General features: G+C 36.0%; 1 protein-coding gene across 1 annotated transcript in view; it reads left to right on the forward strand.

Annotated features, from left to right (window-relative positions):
* The first annotated feature begins 1,396 nt into the window (after positions 1 to 1,396).
* LOC145687659 (uncharacterized) overlaps positions 1,397 to 27,461 on the forward strand; it is a 50,842-nt gene continuing 24,777 nt past the window's right edge. Inside the window, exons 1-4 of the mRNA XM_081761119.1 lie at positions 1,397 to 1,596; positions 11,472 to 11,604; positions 15,270 to 15,338; positions 21,363 to 21,514. Coding sequence (XP_081617245.1) covers positions 1,404 to 1,596; positions 11,472 to 11,604; positions 15,270 to 15,338; positions 21,363 to 21,514 — 547 coding nt within the window. The 5' untranslated portion in view covers positions 1,397 to 1,403. The remainder of the gene's footprint in view (positions 1,597 to 11,471; positions 11,605 to 15,269; positions 15,339 to 21,362; positions 21,515 to 27,461) is intronic.

Consider the following 27,461-nt stretch of genomic DNA (forward strand, 5'->3'; position numbering starts at 1 on the left):
GGAAATCCAATTGCTTTCATTTAGGGGAAACTTTTCAGTGTTTGGTGCTCAGTAACTGTTCATGAGCAACGAGACTGTATGAGACATGAACCTATAGCTATACATATAATCCGAACCACATGAGTTCCCAGTGGGAATCAAAACTTACGTCTCCCGTACAAAAGACGAGAGCGCTAACCCTTAAGGGAAAAAAAACTCATACCTAAAACTGTACTAAACAAATTTGTATCCTTTTCTTCTCTTTCGAGACCAGACTGTGTAAGTTTGTGGTGGACAACATAGCGAAATTGTGGATTTTTTTCGAGATTCTTCCCTTTCCTCCCACGTTTAGATTCCACCAACCTTTTCATGATCATTCATTATTTATCCTTCTCCCTAAGCCAGGGCTGGATTAAGGGAAGGGGCTTAGGGAGGCTGTAGGCCCGGCCTCAAGTTGGACAGTGGTCTCCACTCTGATCAAAATCTGAACTGGCTATCAAAAGAAAAGTCATAAAGATACAACCATCATAAAACAAAATGTGACCAAAATATCGGGGGACACATATTTTTTCTATCCTCGGGCATTCATATGGGTTAATCCATCCCTGCCCTAATCCAACAGAACATAACTTTGAGACGGAAATTTGAAGATTGCATTCAATTTTGGAATGGCTAAAGTGAAATAGTGTTTTGTTTTGTGAAAGGGGAAAAGAAAATGAAATGAAATGCAATTTAGAACTTTACGTCTCTCGCTTAGGCCAGGATGTTGACAAGAGTCCAGTGGACACGATATTGTTAAACATGAATTCGCATGATATAGGATCGAATCGGGGAGCCTTCACATTAGAGGTGAGCATTCTACCAATGGGCCACCACATCCAAGTACAATTCTAGATTCGGTTGCTAAACATACAGACTAGTACCATCAACAAAGAACGATGTGTGCGTGTGTTTATTGAGGTATTGAATAAACGTTCATCTGGTAGGAATTTGAGAGAGATCGAGAGAAAGAGAGAGAGAGAGAGAAAGAGAGAGAGAGAGAGAGAAAGAGAGAGAGAGAGAGACAGAGACGTAAATTAGAATGATTAATATGTTATTTTAAACCCGGTACTCTCAAACTACGAGTGGAAACTGTATCTGCTTAAGAGTAGGTGGTTTTCAAGAGGATGTCAGGAGACCAAAATTTTTGAATAGAACTGTACTTTAAAACTTGGATACGTTTAAAAAAAGGATTTTTTTTGACTTCCAAGAAACGACGAGAAAGGAAAGAAACAGAAAAGTCGGAAATATAGAAGTCCGACTCGTAGTCCAACCTCCGTTGCGTCAGGAGTGTTGACAGAGGGTAACCATTTACAAAATCCAATCGACAGACATCTTTGTATTTGTTGCTTTGTGTGTCTGTTACTAAACGATCACGGTGACTAATGCTAGAAACACATAGCTACTTCACTTCACGAGTCGAGAACTCTTCCCGTCCACACAGTTCCGTTTGCTTCATTCTTCGGAAATTAAGAGACAAACAGGAAGTGAGAAATTCCGGTGTGTTATATCGCTATCTTCACACTATAAGCAGGCAAGCCGAAAGGATGGAGCTAATATATTGGACTCTCGGAACAAGTAAGTGGACTCTTGCCAAAAGAAAAATTCACAGATTAAACTAGGTCGTATATTTATAAATACTTTTATCCCTTATGCGTACGTTTACATTGCGCTGAGGAGATTGAAGAACTAAAAGCATATTGCTGTCATTTGTTTTATAGTATAGATTCAGATCCAATTATATACTGTGTTCTATCCATCTCAAGCGAAACTACTTAGTTTTCTAACTGTTTTAGACCTTCTCTCTTTACAGAGTGCTGCAGCTACGTGTAAAAAGTTGCAATATATTTAAAAAAAATAGTCTGTAATGTAATGAATTAACTTATTTTGTCATGTTAGGCAGAACGTCTTCATAAATAAAATATAGGTCTATAATGCTTATAGGCGGGGCGGCACCCACAGGGGGAACCACCGGGTCCAGGCCCCTGCAAACTTCCTAACTCAATATACATTTGACTCTTTCTGAATAAAAGTAATATACAGATTGATTGATGTAGCGTGAAAATTTGATCTTACACTTCATCTGTGCTCTTTCTCTTATATATATATATATATATATATATATATATATATATATATATATATATAAAACTATCTAATTCTATCATTTTCTTTTCTGTAAACATAGGTGGAAGTATTTTACAACTATTTATCATCTTTTTGGGGTGCAGAATACATACACGTTAATATTACATAGACGTAGTGGCTTGTACTATTGGACCCCTCACAACAAAAATTTCTCAATGCGCCCCTGCTTATAGGGTTGCGAGATTTTCAGGGGTAATAAAACCAAGATTTTACGATTTTTTGAAAAAAAAAACTGAAGATGTATGATATTCAGAATTTACTAGTACATATAACAAAAACATGCATGGTTTCACATAATAACTTATTATAATTTTAATTGGAAACTGGGAAGGAGCCGCAGTGGGCTCAGTGGGCCCTGGTGCTTGGGGTTCTTTGTTCGATCCCCGCTCACACTAATTGAACTTTGTAGTGGACGAACATCGCGTGGGGGATTTCTCGGGGTTCTTTCGTTTTCTTTCCTTTCTTAATTTCACCATTTCATTCATTTCTCATTATCACCGTCTCCTTCATCCTACACGGTATAACCGTCGGATGTAAAACTTAAAGATTTTTGGAAACCGGGACACTTCATCAAAAATTTTTGCAATACACAAAACACAAAAAACATACGTTCATTACAGTTCCCGATGGGAGCTCATGTGGTTCGAATCCTACATTAAGCTGTAGGTCTTTGTCTCATTTAGCCCCGGTGTTGAAAAGCACACTAAACTCATAACAACCAACTGAGTATATTACACGAATTTTTGTTGCCTTTTAATTATATATTAATGAAGGCATTGCGTTTCTAAACAGCCCCACATTCTTTTTGAATTGATAGCGGTGTCTGTAAACACAAACTTCAAATCCAAATTGAAAGTGACTATGTTTGTGACTCTTAATCTCTTGAACCACCCAACCGATCTTGATCAAATTTTTGACGTAGATGCAGTTCTTGCCTGGAAGTGCTTTTAGCTATTCACTTTAACGATAGAGCTTAGGGGAGGGGGAGGAGGAGGAATTATAAAGACATAAATAAAACTTAATAACTCTTGAACCAAACGACCAAACTCCATCAAATTTTCAACGTAGATGACGTTGGTGCCTGGGATGGATTTTACTATTTCACTTTGACGGAACAACGTAGGGGATGGGGAGGAGGGGGATATATAAAAAATCAATAAATATAAAAATAAAAGTGACTATGTTCGTGTGTTCATAACTCTTGAACCAGCCAATCGATCTCAATCAAATTTTCAACATAGATGAATTTCAAACCTGGGAAGTTTTTTTGTTATTTCATTTTGATGGTAGAACTTAATGGCGGGGAGGAGAGGAGGGCAAATATATGAAAATGAATAGAGCTTAATAACTCTGAAACCACCCGACCGATCTCGATCAAACTTTCAACATAGATAAGGTTCAGACCTGGCATGTTTTCATCATTTTACTTTGACGGCACAATGTAGGGGAGGGGAAGGGGAGATATATGTAAAAAGAATCAAATTTTCAACTTACATGACATTCGGGTCTGGGATATTTTTTATCATCTAACTGATCTCGATCAAATTTTCAATATACATGACATTCGGGCCTGGGCTATTTTTTATCATTTGACTTGAGTTGATTTTGAGTTTAACGTCCCGTTCAGCAGCAAGGCTATATGAGACGTGAACCTACTGATTAACGTAGAATCCGAACCATATGAGCTCCCGCCGGGGACCAAACGCTGGTCTCCCACACCAAAGGCGCGTACGCTAACCGTTTAGTCACGAAGGAGCGCTTTTTATCATTTAACTTTGACGATGCAACGTACTGGAGGGGAAGGAGAAGATCATCAAATTTTCAACCATCTGACCTTTCTCGTACAAGTTTTCATTAACCTAGGTGAAGTTCGAATCTGAGATTTTTTGGTCATATTACGTTGACGTGTAACTTAAGGGGGGAGAGACATTTGAAAATGGTCGACAATGACCGATATTAGTGTCGAATCTATAGTTTTTGGGGTCGCTGAGATGAACAGTGACACTTCTGTTTTTGGGATCGCTAAGATGAACAATGATAGTTCCGATGCCGTGCCCCGCAACATGAGGAAACGAGAGGGATATATAAAAATAACCGAAAATGATCAATATCAAATAGGGCTTTAGTAATAGTAAAAATGGAGCATATTATTATTTTTCCATAATTTAATCCAGCAAAATCGGAGTGCGTCTTAGATTCGAGGACGTCTTAAATTTGAGTAATTATTGAGGAATTCTTACTTAAAGATATCATTAACGTGTTATTAAAACTACTTTGCTAGCCATAAATATTTTTTTAATTTTGTATCATATTCAATTAGTCAGACAACAATAGTGTCCTGCGCTTGCGCAGGACGTGCGGGTTTGCTAGTTCATTTTAAACGTTCATAAACATCTTTTCAAAACATATCGATATTCACAATCATTTAGAGTTTTGCTTTAATTAGTTCACGATAGCTTCTGTTCGTGACATCAGTATATCACGATCAATTTAGAGACGTTGAGAGACGAAGGCTCAGATTCTTTAACCGAATTATTCTTAACATGAGGTTGCGGTACCAGTTTGAGAGGGGAAAAAATATTTCAGTTTAACGTCCCTTTAGGCTAAAGGAGACATATGTTTAAGGCAAATAAATGATGATGGAAAAATTGGTGGAATAAGAATGTGGGAGAAAGCAGTAGTTTTCCGAAAAAAAAAAACACGGATACAACGTTGTCTGCCACACTGGTTTGATAGGAGATAAAAGTTATTGGGTTTTTTTCTTTGAATAATAAGTTGCACCATTGACTTGCATTGTTAGCAGCGTGAAAAGACAGTTCCTCTAATTATTCCTTTTTTTTTCACGGACTCTCAGAAACCTTTTAATAGTATTTAGGGATATCATTTCTTTTAATTATTACTAGCTGAAATACCCATTCTTTGCATGGATCAGATAAAATATCTATGTAAACAAAGTGAGCAACGAAAGAAAAAAAATATCGGTTTTTTCTACTACTTTTACATTATCCTGGTAAACAGCTCCTGAGATTCCCTGGTTCGAATTTTGAAAAAAAAAAAAAAAAACACCTATGACCCCCAACAGATGGGGGCTATATTTAGAAGTCAACGCATGTGGAGAATCACCATTCATCTCAGCGACCGCGAAAAATATGGATTTCGCACTAATATCGGTCATTTTGGATTATTATTACATGTCTTGGTAACCTCCTTCCCACTCAGGTAACCCCCGACGCGCATACAATGGTAGCTCTGAATTTTAAAGTAATCGCTAATGGAATTGTCACCATTGATCTCAGCAACCGCGAAAACTATGATTTCGACAGTACTATCAGTCATTTTCTACTACTTTTGTGTGTCCCATTAAACATACCCCTGAGATCCCCCTGGTTCGAATTAAAGAAAAAAAAACAGAAACAAACAAACAAAAGAACGCTTGGTCTTGGTCCGGGGCCTGGGCCAAAGTACCCGTGACCAAAATTTGTTAAGTCTCGGTCCATTCGTCTGGTGTCAGGCCACACACAGGCATACACACACACAGACAGACAGGCACACACACACACACACACACAAACAAACACTTTATTTTATTTATATTAAAAAACGGAAGAAATTGTTTTAGAAGGAAAATAAGAATGTATAATGTAAAATGTGCCAGAGAAATGTAAAACTTATGGCAAGAACATAAAATCTGGTAAAACTAAATGAAATGCAGTTTTTCACTCTGTATATTATTTCACTGTGTATTATTAAAGTGCTTAGATGTTAAAGGTAGGCATTCTGAAGAGATTTAATTATTACTATTGACATACGTATCTTTCATCCTTAGTTGCTCGGGTGACCCGAGTTCGAATTCTGGTGCGAGTTTATGTTTAGATCCCATATTAAGTTGTAGGTCTGCGCCTTCTATAGTCTTTGTGCTGAAAGAGATTTCGAGACTCCGGGCCTTATGCCATACTAAAGAGTTCGACTAACATATGCTTCCTGTAGTAGTCAGGCATTTAATATGACGCTATCCAAGTCAAACAACTTAGTTGCTGTGTCAGCGACGGATGGTCTGCAGGAAGGGTTGTCCACGAAACGAGACGAGACGAGACGAGGAATAAGTTTTTTTTCGTCTTGTCTCATTTCGTAAATTTATATTAAAAAATGTGGGTTGATATTTTCTTAATTTCATCTAAAAGTCATTAGGATAATTCTGCATAAGGAGAAATCCACAAAGGATGTGATGTAGCATTTAAACCAAATTTATTATTGGAGTGTATTGCGTAATTACTTATGTCTTTAAACTTTGATAAATGCTCTTAATTGTGTTTGTATAATCACTTTACGAATATCCAGTTTTTATACTGTGAATCATGGAACTTTAAAACAGTATTTGGGGTCTAAGATTTGGATGAATCAGTGTTGCTCACGACACTATGAAATTTCTCGTCTCGGCTCAAATTTAACACTATTTCTGCCTCCACCAGAGGTAGACGCCTGATCGAATACACGGCTCTATTTATTGGACGGTTGTTGTAAATAACATAGCTGTACGTCATTATACCTGAAACTTCTCTTTTGTATCTCATTTCCAGTAAATGAATATCAGTTTGTTACGTTCGTTACAATTAAAAAAAAATAGCACAAAAAATTGCACATTCACTGTTTCTCCCATGTATACTTCCGGAGAGGGCTTTCTTTCCTGAGCTAAGATAAATTGAATGCCACTCGTATTCAGGGCACGTCCTTAGCAAATAGTATCCTTGTACAGATCCTTCACATTTTGATTTTATTCCTTTCCGGAAAAAGTTTTTTGGAAAAGAGCCTGCTCCTACCAGAATCGAACCTTTTCATCCCATGCTGAATACACGTTTTCTAACCATATACCTTGGAGAAAGCTCCAATTTATGCCTAAAATTCTGCAAATGTAGCGAGGATCGAATTTTGTGAATCCCAGTGAGTAGTATGCTCTTTAAACCTGCACTGCATAACTTCACAACTGATTTGAATCCGTGATAGTTCTGACCTTCAGGCTATAAACAATTAAAAAAAAAATGTTTATGTATTTCTTTGTAAAATTTGAAATTTTAATTTTCAACATTTTGCTATTCGATACTTATGAGCGTTCAGTAGTTATTTATTTTAATTACAAGTGTAACACTTATACGTTTATCTCCGACTTCCCATGACTGTTTGACAGTAACATTTCAGAAGTAAATCTGTTTAAACTGTACTTCAAGAATTACTCATTTGCTTCCTAAATTCTGACAAAAAATAATAATAAAACACAAAATAGAAATAAAATAAAATAAAAGTAAAACGTAAGTTACATCAGGTGTTATTAAATTCCGAAATTGTAGAGCGCATTAAGAAAACGTTTTACTTTCTTACTTCGCAATCATTTGTATATGAGCGTCGCAAAGGAAATAATATTTACAGGTATTATATTAATGATATTCGTTGAAGGCAATGTACACGCATAAATTACAGTATTTTCTATAGCTAAGTGAGCTTTGTGATGGACAAACACTGTGTGTGTGGGTTTTGTCGAGGTTCTCCTGTTTCCTCCCACTTTCATCATTCCACCATTTCATTGATTATCATCATCACCAGGGCCCGGATATTGTTGACAAGTCAACTTTTTTCTCTTACGCATAGGACAAGGCAACTTCAAGTAAAAACGTTATCCATCAACTCAAGGTTCTAAAAGTGTATTGTTTTAGGGTTAACTTTTGGTCACTTTTTGCCTTTTTGAAGTTTCACGTAATTTTTTAATATTTTAAGGCAACTTTCAGGTCATTTATGGTCTTTTTAATCTTTCTTCTTCTACATAAGAAACTCTTAAACTGAACACTGTTTACGGATTTGAAAAATACAAACTTATATCTTTTCCTGCTTCCTGACCATTGGAGTGGAAAACTGCATTTCTAAAAAGCTAATGAACACTAAGCTGTAGCTGGTTGATTAGGGGTAAGGATTGGTACGTGTCCAAACAGATGGCTTTTGATTATTGACCACAAAGGATGTGATCACGAGAATAACTAAAAGTGGATTAGAAGACTTACAAATTTTAAACCATTTTTTTAAATCTATTATTCTCATGTATTCAGTCTACACTTGCGAACTTCTATTCTTTGAGTGTGCTCCTAGTTTCAATTCGGGAGTGAATTGACGCTTTCAATAGGTAAAATAACGTACAATGGCCTGATCAATAGACTACAACTAACTGAAACAAAATTTTGAGAATGAGTGAGAAATGATAATTAAAATCCAATAGATATTCAAAAAATGACAATGTTTAACGAAATAAACGTTTTTAAAAATTGTAAATTTTAAGGTCAATTTTTGTGAATTTTAGGGCCATTTTACAGGAATTTTAGTGTCATTTTATAGGTCACTTTTTAGAAAATTTTAGGTCAACAAGATCCGGGTCCTGATCATCACCGTCTCCTTTAGCGTAACCGGCATAACCGTGGGACGTAAAACTCAAAGGTTTCATTTCGTTTTCATTATTTTCATTACAGTATAGGTGTATCTATCTGATACACACTGGCGCAAATGCCGGAGGGACGAGGGAGACATGTTCCCCCCCAATCTTGGAACTGGGGACTGTCCCCCCCAATAGTCCGATTCGAATGTGTTTTCTTTTGTGGGGGTGAAAAATGTGATGATTTGTGTCCGACTGCCACAAAGAAAACTGAGATAAAATTGATGTTCCCCTGAATAAGCCTCAAATCTGCCCGCCTCCCAATGTTGAAAACAACTCTCCTCCCCTGATCCTCCACAGCATTGGTTTTCAACTTCATAAATATTTTGAACATCACTTAATGTTGATTACAGATTTGCGCCGCTGCTGATACACACGATTTTGAGGAGCCTACGATATCTTTGCTAACTCATTGTTCGCAAATGAAGAGTTTCGCAGAGTACCCACGAAAAATACAGTTATTAATATTAGTACTCACGTAGTAGAACTAATTGTTTGGAAAGCAGTTGGATTAATCCATCGTTTGTTCACGACTATTCACATTACGTTTTCACTTGTTCACAAGACGGGCACTAACTACTTTACGTAGCAGGAAAATAGCGCGTAGACGAAAATAAAAAAAATCTTACTGCTCGTTTATTCATGATTATTCACACACTGCGTTTGTTTCTTCTCTTTATATATACAGTGTGTTTCAAAACAACACCGACAACGTTTGGGAGGTGATTCCTCACACCAAGATAAGACAGAAAGTATCGACCATCCTGGGTGTACAAATGCTTCCTTTCGGAGTTATAGGCTGCCGAAAACATGAAAAATGAATTTTAAAGGTCTATAGCTCCAAAACTATGGGACATACCGTAGTCGGGTTAAGATTTTACTTAGAAACAAATGTGTGCGCTATTCAAAAATATATGTTTATATGTTTTAGAATCCTAAGGTACTCATGCAACAATTTGTATAGAGGTAGTTGGTGAGTACTTCAAATTATATGTTCGTAGCCAAACTCAGTCTACAAAAATTGTTACGTGAGTACCTTAGGATTCTGAAACATGTATTTTTGTATAGTGTAATATTAGTTTCTAAGTGAAATCTTGACCCGACTACGATAGGTCCCATAATTCTGGAGTTATGGACATTTATTATTTATGTTTTTATGTTTTCGGCAGCCTATACCTCCGAAAGGAAGCATTTGTGCACCAAGGTTGGTCGATACTTTTAGTCTTATCTTGGTGTGAGGAATCACCTCCCAAACGTTGTCGATGTTGTTTTGAAACACCCTGTATATATTAACAAAGATAATGATGCTACGAGCTAGCTTCACGTAGCAGAAATCAAACTCGGAAATCGAACACATACCACGCAGTTTACTTCTTCATCCTCTATTTTTAATTGATCACGTAAAACGTATGTTTGTTCACTATTTATACATTATTTATATACATTTTTTTCTAGTAGCAGCACCTATTTTGAGGAATCAAAGATAAATCACGAACCTTCGTTTCTTGATCTCTTGTTCACGATTGTTCACATGTAAATTTAGTTTGTTGATGATTTGTCTTCTCAGAAAAAAAGAGTCATCAATAAAATCTTTGCTGCTGTTCACCGTTTTCGAAGGATGTACTACGAAGTGCATATGACAGGGAACAGAAAAGACGGTAATCTGTAGGAGTCACATCTGGAAAATGCGTCGGACGAAGAAGAACCTCTCATTGAATCTACTGAATAGCAACTATTGTCATGTGTATCACAAGTGCTCAAGAGTTGTCCATGTGAATGATGATACTACGTCTTCTACTCACCCTTTTTGCTTGAAGTGCTGAATGAATACTTTGGAGATGATTACAGTATACAACAAAAATGATGACACGGCTACGGGGTAAGAGTTCACTAGGAATTAATAGTCCAAGTCTCACCAGACACGCAATATTGTCTTCGTGGGTGAAAATGCTGATTGGGACGTGGTGTTGCGTTTCTGTATGGGCTCTTGCTTAAGATACATGTAAAAGAACCGTTTCTCATCTTCAGTAACAACTCGTGAGAGAAAAGACTGATGTTTGCGACAGGATATACAATTGAGAATAAGCATACGGCAACACGCTGGTTCTTGCAGTCTGCACTTGAGTGAATGAGGCACCCACTAACCCAGTTTTTGAACCTTTCGCAAACGTTGAAGGTGTCGCGGGTGTCTGTCCACTGCCCATCTCCATGGACAATTCTCTAATGCTTTAACGTGGATCATGGTGGGTACATGGATCAAGTGGTTCAAATGATCTGCGTCATAATGGAATAGGAGATCAGAACGTGGGGCATCTCTCAGGTCAAAATTTCCTCTTGAGAACTTCTCAAACTATTTCTTTTTTTAAAAGCGTTCTCTCCATACACTGCAGTTTTTTTTCTGGATGCCTCCGCCGCACTAGAACCTTTGTTGAACTCGTACAGAAGAACATGGGGATGACCCTTCATTTCAACTTCTTTTCATCACTCAATACTTCAGACCCTGGAAAACTAAAATGGATAAACCTCTACTAAACCAAAAATAACGCTACATACACGTATTACTGATAAGTGATAATTATAATTTGGTATATTCCAGAGCATTGTTACAATCAGCGATGTCTAACAAAAAAAATCATGAAAATCAACGGTACCAACTAATGAATGAACCCAGTAAATCTTATCTGAGAAGTTAAAAACACACTTTAAAAAAAATCTCTTATGAATCGACATGTAGAGTATAATATTATGTTGCTGTTAGAGCTAGTTTTATTGGTTGAACATACATTAAGGCATGAAGTAGATATATCATGTTCACACATATCCTTTTCTTTACCAGTGTTTTCCTGCATATCAGTGAAGGCATGTACAGAGAATTCCAAAAATGTCGGTATTTGTCTTCATGTCTATTTAGAAAGAGACTTCCCTTCAATTGAACCGATTGTTTATCGAAACAAACAACGGAAATGTTGGTACGTATTCGTTCATAATTATTATTTTGTTTTTCTTACTAACTTGTTTGTATATATAGTACGTAAGTTCAAAATGTATTGAAACTTCTTTAAAGTGATCACCTAAAGAAATAACGACCATTTCACTAGTAAAAAGTGTCTGCTCTTGGATACATTTGTAATTGAGCTTTTTAAACTAATTCAAGGATGTTAAATGCAATGAAACAAATTTAAAACATATGTATGCATGTGGTGGTTAAAAAAGTGACCTCAAATTTGGAACATAAATAAATACACGCTGACTTCCAATTGCAAAATCCGACCACAGTAAAAGTCTGATGCCGTAGACCAGAGTTTCTCAATCTGGGACCCCGACCCCTAGAGGGTCGCGAGAGGGTTTCATGGGGTTCTCGAAGATAAGCAAAAGATGAACGAACTGACCAAATTTGGTTTTAATCCATTCACTTTTAGGGAAGTTACTATATCCACTATATACCAGAAATGGACTCTACTATTAAGAAATAGATGGATATAGTGAGATCTCCACAATAGATATATTAAAAATCCCATACAAGCTTATTACAAACCAGAAATTATAATGGGGTCGCTGGCAAGAGGATGTGATAAAATGGGGGTCGTTATGGGAATTACGTTAAGAATCATTGCAGGCTGTTCCTTAAAAACTTGCTACAAGGACAGCAGGTCGTTAGTCCATTAAATTGAATATTCTAACTAAGGCGCCTTGTGTGATACCACTAACTTTACAAACTATGCTCTTTTTCCACCGAACTTTGTTTTGAAGCACTCAACTAGTTTGGGCTGGTCCTTTGTCCCCAAGATCCGTCACCTGTGAAATGCAATTCGAGACAGTAGCTTTTGCACTTGACAACTTGCTCTGAATATTATCTACTGAATCTTCAACGCCAGGTATTTCACGGTGACTGTTCATGTTGGTCATTTGTGGATCATTGTTCTCTCAGTCGACGAATAACAAACTTATCCATAGGCTACTATCTTGAAAAGATGTTCCAAGAAACACCATCTCCTTAAGCTCTCAAAATTTACTTTTCTCGTAATGACAGCCACACTTTAGATAAGCAATCTAAACATCGACATAAAATAATATGCCTTCAGCATTAAAAAGAATTATTCTTGAGACAACGTTAATTTGTCCAAATTAAAAACTTTCTACATTGATTCAATAACCTATTTTGAGTAATACTTTTGATTCAAAAAATATGAATTTTTTAAAAGTTTCATAACACTCGTACATTTGAACTCAAAGATTAAATTTCTAGTGCCAGCCAAGATTCTGCAATAAAACTATTTAACAAGAGCTATTTATAACATAATGTAAATTAAATAATAACATTACCTTTATGCAGGAACAAATATAGAGTATCGATTTAAAAATGAAAGGGAAAAATATCACTAGTTCAAGCATGAATCCAAGTATGGTTTTAAGAGTAGTTGCGAAATGCCGTACTTTGTTCAATATGTTCGATCTCACCTAAAATATATTTTACATGTTCAGTGTAACGTAATGAGATTCGAAAGGTCATCTGAACAAGATCATAGAATTTATTCTAAAAACTTTTTTCAGCCAAACCACTCTTAGTGTAAAAATCAGTGAATAATGTTGAGATTAGGTTAAAAGTCCTTTTTACTTAGGTTTTGGTGCTTTTTTTGTAGCCCCCGTTACCTCAACCAGGTTCTTTTGCACCCTCGTTGCCCTATTTGAGCACCGATTAGAGAACGATATTACTACAGTTATAACTAACTCTATGGGCTATGGAACCCGGAGTTTCAATGCCACGTTTACAAAAGCTCTCCATTGACTTCAGTCCTCAGCCAAGTGGATCCAGTTTCTACTTTGTATTCTATTTCTGAGAGATCCATCTTAATATTGTCCTCCCACCTGCGCCTAGGCCTTCCTAATTGTCGTTTTCCGGTTTAATTTCCATTAAAAAATTTGAAAGCTTTCCTACTTTCTTTCATTCTAGCTGCGTGATCTACCCACCTCAGCCTCCTAGACTTGATGACTCTCTCTCTCTTTTTTTTTTTTTTTTTTTTGCAAATGATATAAATTATGCAGTTTCTCGTAATGATTTTATGAAGTTTCCGCCATTCCCCATTTTCGTTCCTCTTGGATCCAAATATTCGTCTCAGGATTGTATTCTCCAATACTTTCAGTCTGCGTTCTTTCCTCAGAGTAAACGACCATGTTTCACGTTTCACAACCATACAGCACAACGAACGTAGTTATGTTTTTGTATATTTTAAGCTTCAAATTCCTCGAAAGAATTTGCGAAGACTAAAGATTTTGACCTGAATAACAACACGAATTCCCTGCTTTCAATCGACATTTAACTGCTTCGTGGATATGGTTTTGGTCTCTTAATATTGATCCTAGATGTTTAAAAGTATCCACTTTTTGCCGAAATATCTAAACTAATAAACTTGATATAAAATATATAAAACAATTTGTGCTGATCTTCCATTAGGGGAGCACGACTTATCGGTCCTCGGGTCCAGTGTTTTCCCCGGCTAAAGATATGTTGTATCGTAATGTAATTTAAGTAATATAAAACTACTATTTTCGGTAAAAAAAAAAAAAAGTTGTCCCTGAAAATGTCTCTGCTCCTCCCTTGCTCCCAAGAAATCTGGCGTCGTCAATGGATTACCCTAGTTGTGCTGATCCGGAAACACTAAATCAGAATTAGGTAATTAGATTATATGAACGCTAGTATGAAAATGCTCAAAATACGGCAGCTTTAAAAATAGAAGAAAAAAATGTAAGATAATAATAAAAGTAATTGAAATTCCGTGTTAAAGCGTGAATAAAGCAGAAATTTATATTGTAAGGTTTCATTCCGGCGCGCCCTGTGCCACATGTGTACTACAAACACATGTTTTTACGTTCATAAACAAACAATAGTAAGCGTCGTAAGAGAAACCACACCTCTAGGAAGATACGAAAAGGATTCGGAAAAAGGATTCGGAAGAAGGCCGACCTTTCCCTCATGGGTTCCCCTTCAAGAAGAAGCCAGAAAAGATCTCAAGAAGAGGAAACTATCAGTTTATCGCTGATCACTCACCCATCAACACCTTATCCTGAGGCCGCCGTGGGCTATGGAGAATTTCTTTAAAAAGCATCTCCTGAGGCCGCCATGGGATCTGGAGAATTCCTTTAAAAAGCATCTCCTGAGACCGCCATGGTCTATGGAGGATTCCTTTAAAATCATCTCCTGAGGCCGCCATGGGCTCTGGAGAATTCCTTTAAAAAACATCTCCTGAGGCTGCTATGAACGAAGAAGATATCCTTTTATCATCTTTCCCATGGACTGCTATGAGCTACGGAGAATTCCTTTAACTACCTCTCGAGGCTGCTATGAACAAAGGAGATAGCCTTTAACCACCCATTCCTGAGGAGCGAAAGACAATCGAACCTTTATTCCGAGGTCACTTTCGTGTGCCGTGGATCTTTATCGAACTCCGAAAACGTTTAGAGAGTTCAAGAACTTTGTAAATACTTTAATAAGACTATTTTTATGAGGTGATTGGTTTAAATCCTGAGTCCGTTATTTAAGACTACCAATATTATTGCAATATTTGAGTTTATGTAAGTAAACCAATTACTGGATTTTAGGCCACATTATTATAAGTTGCTCTTTTATATTCTTTAGGTCTTTCCGGGGAACATCAAATGATGAAACATTGTTTCTTGATGGGGACGAATTAGAATCCAGCTGCACGTAAGTACTTTCGTTTCCTTTACTTTGTTAGTATTGAACGAATATACGCCTAATATTCCATGTTTATTTGTTTCTAATTGAACAGTAAAACGATCTGTGATTTATTATAAAGATTGATAGAGTATCACATACATTTACACATTTATTTACTGGATAAAACAATGCCATACAGGTAATTCTTAAGTAAATCTTTAAATATTTACCGTTATTTTCATTTACTTTGATCTTTCACCTCATTCAGAAATTACACACATTTCTTGTGATATTCTTATACATGTTATATTTTTCTAAGGACATCTTTTTCTTGAATTACATTTGTGTATCTCAATTATTAAATCCAAACAGGAATTAGTCTAAGTACGGACCATCCGATCTCTAACCGAATGTCTAACCAATCATGTCTTTGATCAGACTTGAAAATAGCTGTCCTCTCTTCTCAAATCTATCAACACAAAGTGCGATTTGCGACCGGAACAAGTTTGTCTATGAGAAATGTATGTCTCAGAAATATTCTTTTTCAGATACACTTTCCTCTAATCAGCTTCAAAAGTTGCACTAATGAAATGAAATAATCTCAGTGAGAGCTTTCTTGTGTCCCTTAAAATTTCTTTCGTATCTTCCTTTTTAATTCATAAGAATATAGCTAAATTTTACTGAAGGCTGATTTTCTCCCTTCAAACTTTGTTGTTATATATATATATAAGTGGCAATACTTAATACTATCCATTTTTCTCTAAATACTTCCTTCGAAAAAACATCTTCATAGTATACACGCTGATAAAATAGAGGAAAACAGAAGATTGTGGAATGCCATTTACACATGTGAAAATAACTGTCCGAGGGTATATGTTAAGTACATAGTTAGTATATAGGCTTGAAGGATATTTAATGAGGACTATAATATGACAACTAGAAGTTCCTTGCACACATAGGAACAATATAAAAATAAAAATACTAAACGTAGAAAAAAGGCTGGGATATGGAATAGGGGTGGGTATATGGAATAGGAGCGAAGTACATTAGAAATTGCTGTCTTTTTAAGAAGAAGTACATATAAATTGTGCAGCTTTTCGCAACTCGCATACGCTTCACGTTCTCATTTACAGAAATCGCATACATAGATGTCCTTGTCGGATACAGCACCCTCTTCATGAGCCCACATTGTACAAATCACACACTGAATCCACCCCCCCCGAACATCGTCCGTAAACTTACTGTCGCAAAGGTGCACATAACATCTCCATCTTCTGGTTGGATGCACTTAGCCACGATCTCTCCATCACTGAAATCTTGAAGATGCAGTTCATCAGATTCACTACTACAGTCAGTAGATGAAGATGGTTCCATTAACTTCTGCACCTTCTTCGGAGGAGCACGTCTTTTAGAGGACAATTGGTGCCACGCCTGGATTCTCGTCTCTCATGCTAACGTGCTACGTGTTCCTCGTGTGGCGAAGAAGTCAGAACATGCGCTGAGCCACTTGGACGTCTGCGTGTAGATGGTTTGCTTTTCTGCGATGGTGGTGGTGAAACATAGGGAATGATTGATGAGTTCACGACGGTCTGGAAGATAAAAGAGATAGGTTTCAGCAAAGTGATACATTGTTGAGAGAACTCTTCGTGAACACTTTTAACGACCAGAAGAATTGAATCTAGTCTACCGCTTCTAATAGACTACTCTATTCTATTCATCCAGAAATATATAGACCAGCTACCTACTGTAACCTTCACATTTTTGTTGAAATCCAAGTTAAACTGGGAGCTGATTTCGTCCATGAAAATCGTGACAGTTTTGTGATGCAAAAAGTTTCTGGGCATGAAGAAAAATAACGTCTATACTAAGTTTTAAGCTTCAGGTAAAACCTCAAACAGTGGTTCGGATCCCACGTAAACAGTAAGTCCCGTCCTATATAACCTCGGTGTTGACACAGAACGTAAACTCCAAATAAACAATCAAACAGTACATGACTACCAACAATAGAAGTATTCCATAACCCCCTCCCATGGCCCTTTTGTGAAACACTCACACTTCAAATAAAACGTGCATCCAACGTGACATTTCGTTCTGTTCCCTAGAAATACAACACAAGGCGCACACAATACTGTAGAGTTGGACATTTAATTTGTAAAATCATTCTATGAAATAAGTAACGAAAACTTATGTGCAAAAGTTTTTCGTGTACGCAAATTTAAAAAAGACGAACTGCAGCAAGTTATCCACCAGTAACAAATATCCCAATACTGCCACGTCGTGAAGCTTCTTCGAGGATATAGTTTTGGTTATCTCCGCGAGTATATAACACACAATAGAGGCAAAAAGCCACGATTCCACAACGTCACCCCTATTCCACAACCACCTGTTTTCCTCTATTTAACTAGAATAGACTCAGTGAATAAGATTTCCCCTAATTTGCGTTCAATTTACGATTATATGTTCATTCATTTTGAACACGTCAACTTTTCTTACACTTCTAGTGTCTAAATAAATATTTTTCTTCCTCTTATTTTGACCCACAAACTCACTGTAAAATTCATTATATACAGGCTCTTAATTTTAGGAGGTAATTACTTATATCAAATGAAAGAAAAGAAGTTTCGGAAACGTGGCTCTGAAAATAATTTCTTCCAGAGTAATAAACTGCGAAAATTGCGAAAAGAGAAAATTATAGGATCTCTTGCAAACGGTTCAAGAAATTAAACAAGAACTCAAAGAACTCATATGCGCTTTATCAAAACATACATGTTTCGCAATACAAATTGTGTAAAATAAGATGGAATACGCGGCTACACTTTTAAGCAATAATTGAGTATTATAGTACTCGCGCCGAGTCGTGAAGCTTAACCTAGATCTATCGATTTCACCACCCAATAGAACGCGAGGGTGTGTTCCAGTCGTCAACCCCCACCCATCAAATTTTGTCAGTGTCATCTCTCGCTCTACACGAAAAACATCCCCCGAGAGTCCAGTGTTGTCGAATTGGCGTCAAATGCCGTTTTGTTAACTCTTTTTTGTTGCGTTATATTTTCGTTGTTATTATTTATGCTATTGTTACCATTTTAGAATAGTTGTTACAGTAGTTATTGTTTTGCAGTGTTATTATTGGTAATTTTTAAATGCCTTTTTTATATACTCGTTTACTATGTCTTCAAAGTTTGGCAACATTGTTGGTGAATTTTGGTTGTTCGACATTTCCCCAAGTGTGCGCTCGGGAAGCAGCTCCACAAATTGTACCGAAGTTTTCCGATGCATCGGGGCTCAAGCAAAATATTTCTATGATTGGTTTAGAGCCCAAGCTTCACGACTCGGCGCGAGTACTATAGTTGCGTCGGTAGCAGACAATTGCGAACAGGGCCGGCTATACCGTATTTGGAACACATACACTCATGTCCAAAATGATTGTCGCATATCTATAACTGTCTTCTTGTAAGAATATAATTTGATAATTATTTTGCAGGGTACTTTTAATACTGATACTACGTGTATAATCGGGAAATGTATATATGTGGTAAATTTCATAGGAAAAGAATTATAAATAAGAAAATTAGAATGAGTAAAACAAAATGTTGCTAAATAGACAAGAAAATTTTATTTCCCATTTATTGTTCTTATTTACTACTCTTTTGACATGAAATTTACCACATACTTGTTTATGCCGATTATATACATACTAACATTATAAGAAATACCGGGCGAATTCGTTATCAAATTATATTTCTAAAACATATTTATAGACATGCGACAAAAATTTTTGACATGAGTGTACATTTAGATGGGACGGCAAGTTTTATTAGGTGGACAGTAAAATACTGGCACAAATTATACAAAACTGAAATATATGAAAAATATATTATTTAAAATACAGAGGCCTAATTAAAATTCAAAGTTAATTTCTAACAAACACACCGTAACTTCGTACGTTCTCACTGACCTTTATCTCTTCTTCTTCTTACTATTTTCTGTGAATGTTACGTTTTCATTAATACTGCTATAATTATGATGTGGTAACGCAGTGGTTCCCAACAGGTGTGTCGCGCGGACTTATATGCTGTGTTTCGAAATTTTAGAATTTGAATATCATGATGCATTTAATAATGAGTTTAAATCAATTTTGGGACACACTGTACCAGTCAACACCTCACCGGCAAGAAGAATGCTCAGTACTGTATAAGATTACTAGTTCGTAGAAACTTATAGGCTTACACTACTTTTATTTACATTATTATTGATAAAAAAAGATGAAGTAAGTCTGTCGCAATGTTGTGAGCATTCAGTAAATTGCACCGTCATCCAAGAAAGTTTGAGAACAATTGGGGTAACGTACTTAAAGTCGTGACTTTTAAGATACGTTCATTCAAGGGAAGGGAGCGCACAAGGGGTTCCTCCTCATAGAACGTAACTTTAGACACCTGTCTTGCATTAGCTGTATACCTTGGGTTTTCGTCTGGCGCCTTCTAAGTTTACGGCAACCAGACGTGCACCCAGAAATTGTTGTTGGGAGAAGTCCAAAGTTTGGAGGAGTCCGATACTACAAGACATTACTACATCTATGTAGTATTAATTCGATGTTATTCTGCACCCAAAAAGATGAAAATCAGTTAAGTATTGCCACCTATATCCTAAAATAATAATAAGAAGAAGAAGAGGAAGAAGAAGTAGATTGTTTTTATGTTTAAAAAGAGAGAAAAAAAAGAGAAAGATATAAACAGTAGAAATGAAATTTTTATGCTAAATCACTCATTTCTCGGATAAACAAGTATAGTTTTACTAAGAGAGTGTACAAATGTATGTCAAGTTAGGAAGTTGGGAAGTGGGCCAAAACTTGGTGGACCCCGCGTGGGTTCTTCCCTGGTGGCAACAACCTACTCATGCGTAATTCAGCTGAACATCACTCGTTCTTATCATTTTGCATATATATAACGCACCGTAAAAATAGGATAATGTGTTATTTTGTTAGTGATTTAGAAGAGGGGCTTAGTTTTCCATCATATTTGTAGCTACTACCAAGTTAAGACTTAGGATAGGTTCTGTTAGATTAGATTATGTCTGCATGTTTTTCCTTCGAATAAGTTTTCGTATTTCTGTACATTAATTTTTGTAGAGAAGTATCATTGTTGAGTACAGTTTACTTTGGGCCCCACATTTTTCTAAACAAAAAAGTGATACGATTTTTAATAAAATTAGTTTCTCAAAAACTAATTTTGATATATTAAGTTACCTATTTAATTTTCTTACCCAAACATTAATGAATTACGTCATCAATTAAAGAATTTTTAACATAACTACCTGAACCTGCGGTCTCTATACAGTGCATCATTCACATATGAGCATGAATCTCCTTGTTATTCCTCACAATATCTGTACACGTCCATTTACTGACAGAAATGAAGAACGTCTTGATAAAAATCGGCAAGGAGTATCATAAAGGGGAGTTTCTAATTCATGTATGATCAGTGTTTCCTTTCTTCTTGCATGCAGTATGTAATAAGCAAACACAACATACACCATTAATTATAATGTCAGTGATATATGATGTTCATTGGGCAAAACACTCCAAACAATAAAGATTCATCTTAACTGGGAGAAATGGTTATCCTTCGTTTTTTATCATTTGGACATGAAACAAACGCCAGAGAAATATACTAACCCGGTATACAAATGTGTGGTGTTGGAATGTATAACTCGGAGCATATGATGCTTTACTTTTTTTAAAATTTCAATATTTCCAGTGTACTTCTAAAAATGTAACTTCTAAAAAATTAACAATCTACACAAAATTTGCAATAGATCAGTTAAAATGGTATCTTTCTAGAGCTTGTGGTTTCCGAGATATCATTGTCAAAAAAATGGCCACAAACATGTAAGTGTCCACAAATATATAAACTTTTCTTGACCACAAACATATAAACCTAGCATTTTAATATATGGGTGGTAGATACTTATTTGTACTCAAATATTCGTACATTCTATATTCTTAAATGTCATTATTTGTAGAACTTACATATAACATGTTTTTATTTTTTTCAGCAATTTAAAGAAAGTTCTCTCTTGTTTTACCGAAGAGCTAAACAACTGCAAGTATATAGAAGATTTTATTGAATATCGCCATTTAATAGCAAGTTTGGATAAAGCATACAACTATCTTTGTGGAAAAGATTTTATGCGTATACATTTTAAAGGTATAGTATATATTTATAAAACGTAATTAATTTTGTTGATGATTTCTGCAGTGAGTTGAAATTATGGTAGTTTGCACTTGCAGTAACTAAGCTATCCAATTTACCGTTTCCATCCGGTAATAGAAAATATTTGAAACATGTGCAGCTCTTTGATTATGAAACTTGTCGGAAGTTTAAAGTCATTGAGTTTTTTAACCCTTCCCTCGGCCAGTTGTCCCCAAATAAATTTTTAGACTATTCAAATATACAAACGAAGTGCTTTAAATTATTGTGCCTACACCTGCAGCAATGACGGCAGTTTAGTGACTGTAAAAAACGTAGTGAGTTTAGTGTAATATTGCAGACACAATGCACAGTAACTGTGTCAATACTCTTGTCTCTAATGGAATTATGTCCAAAGATTTTTTTTTGTAGGAAATATTGAGAATTTTATCTTCTGAAATAATCTTTTCCTATATTTACGTTAAACCTGTTTTTCTATCATGAAAAACTATTGTTCTATTTCTCAATCAATTTTATAAAATTTCCTTCAACGTTTATATTATACTAATATTTTTTATAGTTTACTTAGGTTTTCTTCACTAAATTTAGAGTATTTTCGAGAGTGTGATAATAGATACAGGAAAAAAAGTAAGTTGTCCGTGCACATTCTCATACTGACAGTGAATAGCAGAACGCAAAGGAATTTCCTTTCCAGTTTATGCGAAAGAGAGAAAATTGTGATTTAATAGGAAGAATCCTCTAAAAGGAACAAGTGTTGAATTGAAAATTTTCAGTATAACGTCCTACGATTATACCCTTTAGGCTAAGGGAGATGATGGATAAGGCAAGTGAATGATGGAGGAAGTGGTGGAATGAGAAAGTGGGAGGAAACGGAAATACCTCAACAAAACCCACGGACACGATGTTGTACACAAACTTATTTGATCAGGGATCGAACCACGGACCCCATGCACCAGAGGTAAGCGCTCTACCACTGAGCTTCCATGCCCTCATGAACAATTATTGAATTGGATGAAAAAAGATATAGTAAACTTAAAATATTACATTCTTTTTACCATGGTGATAGGATTACAATATTCCTTGGTTTTGAAAATGCAAATTTTGTATTACCAAATTCTCTCTCTCTAGACAACTCGTAAATAACACAGTGCTTTCATCACTAACTTTCCTAATTGTACACTGATAAGCCTTGATTTTTAGCACTCCTTTCAGCAGTGAGGCTATATGAGATGTGGACCTAAAGCATAACGTGGGATCCGAACCAACACTCCCGCCAGGAATCGAGCCGGCGTTTCCCGAGCCGAACGCGAGTGTGCTAACCGCTTAGCGACGAGTGAGCTCTACGCTGATAAGACACGTCAACATTAATTTAACATGTTAAGTGAAACAACTCGAATCACAGCGAAGATTTTACACATAACACTTCAATTCTGAATCTGACCGGCTTCAAAAAGTAAGTTAGCAATGAATCATGTTTCTGAGAAAACCAACAGAGCTAGTTTCCAAGTCCTTTGGGTTGGTAGATATTGGTATCAGTAGGTTTATAGGATCTTTATATGAGTATCATCGGCAGTGCAGGGATATGCACCCTGATGTTGTCAAACGGCCTCTAAGGTTTCCTAAGTGGTAGTCCCTTGAAAGGCAACAAATAGGTTCTGCTCTTTTTTTCTGTGTTTATTTTATTTAAATCATTGAAGTGATTTGAGAAGGTTATACAGAGTGAACCTGAAAGATGCGTACAAACTCTGGGAGGTGATTCGTAACATCAAAAGAAGATAAAAAATCCTCTTTCATATTGTCGAATTCCGCGTCGTGTAAGAGTGACAAGGGTGCCAACTTGGAATCGAAAATTGAATCGTGACAATTGGAACGAAACAGAAAGATGTGCACATACTTCGGGAGGTGATTCGTAACATCAAAAGAAGACAAAGAAGTCCTCTTGCATGTTCTTTAATTCCGCGTTGTATACGAATAACAGGGGTGCCAAATTGATATCGAAACTGCAATTGTGACAGTACATTGTTTCGAACGGTTGTTACCAATATGTACACACAGGCCACCACTTATTTCTGAAAATCGACCTTTAAAATAAGAATTCTGTAAAGAATACTTCCAAACAGAATACAAATAAGGTTTAATTTTCGTACTGCGTCTGGTATCCTCTATTTGTTCATACTCATATTCTTATAAATAAACATAAAACTATATTAAGGAACTTGTTAAGACATTTCAAATATGCATAAATATCTCTTTGTCATTAACAGTTGTAAGCTGATGTGTAAAGTTTCTTTTATCATATTGAAACTCTTCTGTTTAACGAACAACGACGTGATATTAGTTATGGGGATCTTCATTGAAGTAGTTCTTGCTGATCCATTTTTATGATCACAGCTTCGCGACTGAGCTTCTCCGCAAATTGCAAGATAAATATCGCCTTAGTATAAAACTAGTTGAAGTGTCCGTTCTTTGGCCGAAAAAAAAAATGTTTATGAAAAATATTTGAAAGGTACATTTCCAATGGGGAAATGTTCAACCCCATTTCTTCCTTACGGCAATCAAACTGAAATGAAAGAACTCAGTTTGACTCAAGTGCTAACTATGTTCAAAAGTGCATTTCAGTTACTGCAGCTGCTATTCTTCTAGAACAATATTCAAACAACTTTTCTCCCTTAGGACAGTGTTGGGTAAGTTACTTGTAAAAATGTAACGCGTTACAAGTTACTTTACTTTTTCTTAAAATGTAACGCGTTAGTAACGCGTTACTTGCCCCTCAAAAGTAACTGTTACTTTACTTCGAAAGTAACGCGTTACTAACGCGTTACTTTTAGGTCCGAAACTTTAAAAATGTGAAAAAATTATGACTTCAATTTTCCGTACTACTATTACTACCGCTATTATTATTATTATTATTATTATTATTATTATTATTATTATTATTATTATTATTATTATTATTATTATTGCACGTTCTGAATCGCTTTATGTAAATGCAAATTTTTACTTGATATATGAACATTTTCATGTACAGTAATGTAACATTGATAAAATGCCATATTGCGTTACCCGTAGGGATGGACACGAGCGAGTTCGAGCAAGTTTTCTTTGACACTCGATTCGACTAGAAACATATATCTTTGAGCTCTACCCGAGAACTCGACTCGAAAAATTTCCTCCAACTCGACTCGAATTGGGATCGAGTTCCGAGTCGACTCGAACCAAATCCGGTGTGTAGTTTCGAGTACATTTTTCAAGTATATTACATAGACAGTATAATTATTACCAATGACACTACTACTACTACAACTTTTATTATTATTATTATTATTATTATTATTATTATTATTATTATTATTATTATTATTATTATTATTATTATTATTAATTATAACAACACTGTATATAAAAAGAAAGATAGGCGGTTTGTATTTGAATACTAAAAAACTAGTTGATTGCCAACCTCGGTAGTCGTGAAGTCTAGGAGTTAAGGACATTGTTCACGAGCTTCTGAATTTGGGTTGAGAGTCTAGGTTGAATATTCGGGCTCGAGCCAAACACTGTTAAAAGTTATAGGGCACTGGCGAAATATCTTCAAAACTGCTCGGCCCGGGTTTAGAATTGTCAACGACTCGAGCAGCTCGACTCACAGCTCATTCACTATCGACCCGAACCGAGAAGTGCGCCGAGCCAACAGCTCACCCAACCAATTCTTCAAAAAAACAGTAAGTGGAACTACGAACTTATCTGTTTCTCTGTGTGTCTGTGACTGTCGGTCACTGACATACGTAGTTCATGCTCGATTGTTTCATTCTGGGAAATTCATTTACAGGAAAGAAACATTTGTTTCCGAAAAACAAAAATATACATATATTGTAGTTACTCATCCGAAATGTAACGCGAAAAAAGTAATGCAAACTAGGTACGTTACTTAAAAATTTGTAACGCGTTACCGTTACAGTTACTTTGAAAAATGTAACGCGTTTCTAGGAAACGTTACTTGCGTTACGTTACTTCCCAACACTGCCTTAGGATACGCATGTCAATCAAAGGAAACTGATAAAATCTCAGATCAACCCAAGTACTAAGTATGTTTTACAAAGATCATTTTAAATAAGTCAATCATTTCTTCACTTTGGCAATTTCATAGCCTATATACGAAATATTAAGCTAAAATATTTTTATTATTTATTTATTTATTGAACAAATTCCCAGATAGCACAATTTTGCTATTTTACACAGGGAAATGTTAACAAAGAGAAAAAAGAAACAAAAATAGAAATAAAGTATGAACAACGTTAACAACAGCAGCGTCAACAAAGAGTACAAAAGTAATATTACTTGGCGAAACGCGTTTTGTTACTCTGTCAAACACCAGGTAGCTCCAAAAAATGTTCACATCATTTGTTAGATGATTATAATAGTTCGGTATTCTGTGAAAGAGAGACCTCCATAGTTGCCAACCTGGGGCAGGCAAGATGGTATAGGTGGATATTCCGGGTTTTGCAGGAAGGGACACGTAAGGATAGTTCTTGAAGTAGGGTTTGCGATCTCAAGTTCCCATTAGCTTTCTTATGTAGAAGTTTCAGGTCAGAGTTATTTCTGCGTGCTCCAGAGGTGTGGGATATTAAGATATCGCAAGAGTTTCTCTTTAGGTAATATCCGAAGTGTGGAAACACGAAAGCCTACTATAGCAATAAAGATTGAGAACAGAATCAAGTGTAGAGAGATGTGTATGTGCGGCCATGGCCCATATGGGAGAGCAATATAAGCCCGGTTACACATTTCAACGAAAGTGTCATGATAAAAAAAAAAAATACCTAGCCGAGCCAGAATCTATGGCCTGACAATGCATTAAAATTGGTTTAGACATTTTGCGATGATAATGTAACGGAGAACACCGAAAATGTATAAGTTGAACCCCTGGCCACCGATCCTCTTTGAAGGAATTTTTGAAAACTCAGACACATATGATTACTTACTTTTAACAAGTTTATGTACCGATTTTCAACTCCCTAACAAGAGAGACTTGTGAGATACTTTATTTTTGGCTTAAAAAATTAATTTATTCTCTTATGATACCCATTTTAATAGAAGTGATGTGATAGACACCTGTCTCGAGTCAAGCGCTAGGTTTAAAAATTATTTTCAAACGATTCAGCCGATTTCCCGTAATGATGAGACAAACAATATCGATTTGAATGTCGACCAAAAATACAGAAAATTCCCCCTTCTCCCCCCTTAGAAGCAGAATTTTCGAAAACTCATAGTCCATTATTTCTATTTTAGAGTTCAAATTCAGAATTTTACACCTCCAGCAGTGTGTAGTTTACTTAGAATACAGATTTGTTAAAATGAATGAAGGATGGTTTCCTTCGCAATGGGGAAACTCATTACTAATCATTTGTTTATTTTGAAGGTTAAAGAGTTGCACTGGTATCACAAATCTGTTTACCTGATATAAATTAATTTTCTTGATATATTACTCATTAGTTGTAGTAAATGACAGAAACACCTACAGGTTTTTTGTTCTTTAATCAGGGAGGCTCACAGGATATTTTTCAAGGAAAAGATGTGTGTTTGTGGTAAATACCGACACGTTAGTCCAGTTGCGAATGCATACGCATTTTGATCACGTGTGTGCATAATACGCATAAAATACCAATTATTTACGCAGACTGCATAGCTTTAAAATACACCAATGAGGAAATCTTATATGTTTTGACTTGTGTTTTTGAAGAACTAAAGAGCACGTTCGTGGCTACTTAGATAGTGTACACGCGTTTGGCATAGGAGACCCAGGTTCGATTCCCGACGAAAGCTCATGCGGTTCGAGTCCCACGTCAAGCTGTAGGTCCACATCTCATATAGACTTGCTGCTGAATAGGACGCTAAACTTAAATGAAATTTAAATCAAATCGAGGAACTGACATCTTTTCTAATATCCAGG

This window comes from Thermobia domestica, chromosome 6, assembly GCF_964235325.1.
Source record: "Thermobia domestica chromosome 6, izTheDome1.hap1.1, whole genome shotgun sequence".
Classification (NCBI taxonomy): Eukaryota; Metazoa; Arthropoda; class Insecta; order Zygentoma; family Lepismatidae; genus Thermobia; species Thermobia domestica.